General features: G+C 40.3%; 1 protein-coding gene across 2 annotated transcripts; it reads right to left on the reverse strand.

Annotated features, from left to right (window-relative positions):
• LOC109825404 (elongation factor-like GTPase 1) lies at window positions 1,142-4,709 on the reverse strand. Of its 2 annotated transcripts, none has more exons than XM_020392263.1 (2): window positions 3,062-4,709; window positions 1,142-2,992 (listed from the first exon to the last, which is right to left on the reverse strand). In XM_020392263.1, exons 1-2 carry the CDS (start codon window positions 4,493-4,495, stop codon window positions 1,340-1,342), a joined length of 3,087 nt encoding a protein of 1,028 aa, XP_020247852.1. In that variant the 5' UTR covers window positions 4,496-4,709; the 3' UTR covers window positions 1,142-1,339. The 2 variants fall into 2 exon arrangements, with proteins under 2 accessions (XP_020247852.1, XP_020247856.1); XM_020392267.1 differs by having other exon boundaries at window positions 1,142-2,961; window positions 3,031-4,709.

Genomic DNA, 4,748 nt, shown 5'->3' on the forward strand with positions numbered 1-4,748 from the left:
GAATGAATTATTTGCATCTTTTTAACACATTGTTTTACTGTTCCTGTAACTTGTTGATTTTAGGTTATTGATAAAATTTCAGTAATGACATTTTTTTTAATAACATAATTACGGATTTTTAGGGTAACTACTAACTACTGATTGATATAACTTGGAAAAGATTACAATCCATAATGTCCGGGTTATTGTGTTTTTTAAATGTTGTAGTAGTCCATATCCATCAAGCATACTTTTAGTTTGATATCAAGTTCCATCCTGTCAATAGGATTTCATTCTCAATGTAACCTATTTTTCAATTCCCAGTCGAGTGTTTAGGAGTATGACGCCCACAAAATAGCCAAAGCCATTACTTTACTATCTGAATCTACAGTTTTGGCAACACTAATGCATTTCTTAACCTTCCACATCCTTTACAATGATGCAAAATTTTTCTCAATGTACTTACAGAAATTAAAGCTGATGAAGAAATAGCTGTCATGACAACTTAGCCAATTAAAAGGAGCTAGGTTGGTTAGAGGGAATGATGGGAGAGGCTAAAAAAGGGGCAATCAGACACCCAAGGCTTTAGGGTTAAAACAAAGAAACTCAAGAGAATTTGAGCTGACAAGTAGAAATGAAGGGTAATATTCATCCAGACCACACTCGGTTTCTTGGCAGAAAACAATATAAACAAACACTTGAACCCACCTGATAACTACCTTGATCATAATTCAGTATTGTATCCAATTGTTGCGATTCATAAACCTGCATCAATGACTGTTGATATTGTTGACACAGAAATACAGTTGATCCTTCAATTTATTTGTTCTTATGATGTTGAAACTAGAAGCTAGTAGAGGATTAGGTATAGTTATTTACGTCAAGGCCTTGATTCTAGCTATTCAGGGTGACAAACACTTGTAGGGTTGCCAGTGATGATGCTACTTTCATGTGGAGTACATTCTGAAGTCTCTCTTACCATTCAATTGTCAGTGTAGAAACAAACTGGGTATTGATATCAAATTGCAACCTGTATAAAAAAAATTCTTCCAATATTGTGATTGAAGTATGTATCATTTGCTGGTATTTTAATCTAGAACCTCTTCTGTTGGGTCTCTGATTAAGATTTAAGAAATAACAATTACAGAAAACCGCTAACCGCTAAAAAACACAGATTCGGATGCACATAATGATTTTACAACACTGTCACCAGGAACAGGCAAAATTTTGAAACCAAACTCAAAAACAAACAAACAAAATTCATCCATGACTACATTTCTGATATTCATATCAGAATATTTCAAGCATGCACATTGCAGTCACAAAAATTAGTAATGAATAAACCTCTAAAAACTTACAGTTATACTTTCCTTGCTAGCGTCCTCTGCTTGGTTGCATGCTGCACAACCTTTTCCTCCACCGGAAGCCCTTTCCTTCGTCTGACTGCATTCATGAGCTTCCGAGCCATATTTGGAAGAATACTCAAACCATCTCCAAACTCCTCAATTTCCTCTTCAGTTTTAGGAACAAAGAATGGGTCCTCTGCCAATTCTTCCCAATGACTAAATACCAAAAGAGCACTCGAAGCCCCAGATGTCCATCTCCTAAGCTCATCGGCAAACCCAAAACTCTCTGAAACAGGTACATATGCGTGAACAGTAAACAGAGAAGAGCCTTCATTCATCTCCTCTTTCAACACCTTTGCCCTTCTTCTAGAAAGAACAGCATACATTGACCCCAAATACTCTGTCGGTGTGTTCAACTCACAGAAATACATTGCCTCCACAAGCCTCGGTTTGTTTTGAAGCACCGCTGACTTACAAGCTTCTTTCACAACAGTCATAACTTGTCCACTAAGGCTAGCGTGTTGCCCAGCATGATTTAAAGATTCAGAATTGTCTGAAAATAAATAAGGTTCGATGACAAATGCTAGACCCCACAGAGGTTCATCACATAATGGTCCAGCTGCAGTGGCTAACTGAAACCCTGATACTATACTGCTTTTGAGACCCTCAGCTTCAACATATAAGGACCTGGCTTCACCACTTGATTCTTCGACATTTGAATAAATTGTGAGGTTTTCCTTTAGAAACCCTAGTCTTTCAGAGACATGACATGACCCGCGTATAAGAATTCCCCTTTGGCCCCCGCTCGAGTAAATAACATCACTTGCTTTTGAGTCAGGAACAACAAGGATATTAGGCCCAACATGCCCAGGACCCAGAGACCAAATCCTCTGCAGACACTGCAAAAATAAGCTTTTGTACTTATCACCTTTTTCTTTATCGCTTTTCACAACAGTTTCCAACTCCGACTCTAAAGAGTCAATGATGCGCTTTCTCAGAGTTCCAACAGAATCGCTGTCATCAAGAGACCTGCGAGATTCCAAGCTTCCATTTATCTTGCTAGACTTCCCATCTACTATATCTCCCAAAATCTCACCACTGTCTTCAAGTATTTTTGTTAGAGCAGACGGGAGTTTTAGGACTTGCACCCTCACAAGGAACCTTCCATTTGAAATGGTTTTTTCAACATATTGGGTACTATTAGCAAGTGATCCCTTTAAATTCAAGTCGTCTAAGAAACTGAATCCTTCCCCTTCAATTGTTTCTTTATAGGATACAAGTGGAGGGGAAACTTCCAAGCTTACCTTGGCAAATCTTTCTTTCAAATCCTTTATACATCTCTCTAAATGAACCTCTCCAGCAGCAGCAAGCACTTGTTCACCTCTAGCAGAAACAGTAACTTCTACAAAAGGGTCAGCTCTGTTGAGAAGCCTCAACCCTTTCATTAGTGCACCCATATTAGCAGGGTCTGAAGGCTCAATAGCCACTCTAAGAGTTGGTGAAACCTGAAACATCATACTTGAGAAAGGCCAGCAATTTTTAGTGGATGAAAGTGTGGCGCTCTTCAAAATATATTGCCCCAGCCCCTGAATTGCCACTATGTTGCCAGCACTAGCAGAGGAAACAGGCTTGAGACCTTGACCCATCATAAGATATAACGATTGAATCTCTGCTTCTTGCATAGCAGAGGAAACAGGCTTGAGACCTTGACCCATCATAAGATATAACGATTGAATCTCTGCTTCTTGCACATGTTTTTGCATTGATTCTCCATTCAATGGATCATATAAAGCCGAAAGCACAAAAACCTTCTGACCCAAGTGAAGAACCCCGCTGAAAATCCTAGCAAATGCAAGAAAGCACTCATCAGATTCTCCAATTTCACCATTAGAATTGTGATTCAGGGCTTCACCATCGGAACTTCTTTGAGGAAGCATCTTCATTGGAACTGCAAACATTTTCGAAACAAAGGCTATGCAAGGAGCCTCAGCACTAGAATCACAATTCTCAACACACTTCCTCACATGCTCAGCCTCAGAAATAACAGAGCTTAAATCAGGGTCTTTTTCAACTACCTCTTTCTTTGGAAGCAATCTTGCAATCCGAAAAGACTGAGCAGCGACTGGATCAGGAATGCACTTAACAACCATAGACAAAATTGACTCAGATAAAGGAAGCCAGCGGCTCATTACAGATTGCAGTACAACCTTTGGATCCTTATGCTGGAGTGCACGGGACGGAACTGACAAATTAAAGCTCTTGATGACCTTATTTAGCAACCCTTTATCTCCATCGGCCTCCAAAGCTCCTTGATAAACTTGCCAAAGAGGTTTAAGCACAAACTGAACAAACATAGGCTGAGGATCTTTACTAACACCCTCCATCCCCTTCTTCCCCACAATCATCATCTTCTTCGTGTTAAAATATCGAGGACCCCATAAACCTTTTAATAGCGCATTACTGCTCGCTCCGAGCTTAGACGCATAAAAATCTGCAAACTGGTTAATACTAAAACCCCATCCATCCAAAGCACACACAAAAGCAACATTCCCCTTCTGAGGCTGAAACGTATCCTCCTCGTCATCCTCTACAAATTCTTCGCCCAAGTCATCACCGATCGTTGCTGCAAGGAGAGAATCAACATCGGATAGATATTTCTCTGACTTGTATGCACTCACAATCCCATTTACCTCATGAACAATCCTCTGCAATCGAGTATAAGCTTCCATCGGACTCAACTTCAGCTCCGTAATCAACCTATCAATCTTATTAATAACCAAGCAAGGAGTCAACTTCTCAACCCAAGCCTGACGAAGAACTGCATGTGTTTGTATATGAACCCCTTCGACCGCATCAACCAACACAAGAGCTCCATCACTTAATCTCGCAGCAGTAGAGACTTCACCACAAAAATCCATATGCCCTGGTGAATCAATGAGATTGATCGAATGGTCTTTGTATTGAAGAGCAATCGAAGAGCTTTTCATAGTAATAGCTCGTCGCTGTTCCTCATCAAGATAATCCAGGAATCTAAGTCTTCCAGCGAGTTTAGGGTGCAGAACTCCACCGCCACAAGCTGCAATGAGATGGTCAGCAAGTGTTGTTTTGCCGTGATCGACATGAGCAAGAATGCAAATGTTTCGGACATTTCGGCAGTTTGAATTCTCCATCACAAATGGAAAACGGGTAATTGCAACGGATTTTATATCGGATTTCTGGAAAATTGGTTCTTGAAGGAGAATCAGGTGAAATATTAAAAAGGTCAAATTTTTAAAAACACCACTTTTTCAAAATTAAATAGCAAAAACGACCTTTTGCTCAAAAAAATAGCAAAATCGACCCTTTTCAGAGGAAAAGGGTCGATTTCGCTGTGGCGGGGGCCCTAGGAGGCGTGGGGGAGAGGCGACGGGGGAGGGGGTGGCA

This window comes from Asparagus officinalis, chromosome 1 (assembly GCF_001876935.1).
Source record: "Asparagus officinalis chromosome 1, Aspof.V1, whole genome shotgun sequence".
In the NCBI taxonomy this organism is placed as follows: Eukaryota; Viridiplantae; Streptophyta; class Magnoliopsida; order Asparagales; family Asparagaceae; genus Asparagus; species Asparagus officinalis.

Excerpts from the sequence above, each read along its gene's own strand:
- LOC109825404 (XM_020392263.1), bottom strand. The coding sequence starts at position 4,495 with ATGGAGAATTCAAACTGCCGAAATGTCCGAAACATTTGCATTCTTGCT. Across the intron at positions 2,993-3,061 it reads AACATGTGCAAGAAGCAGAG|ATTCAATCGTTATATCTTAT; the intron begins ATTCAATCGTTA and ends CAAGAAGCAGAG.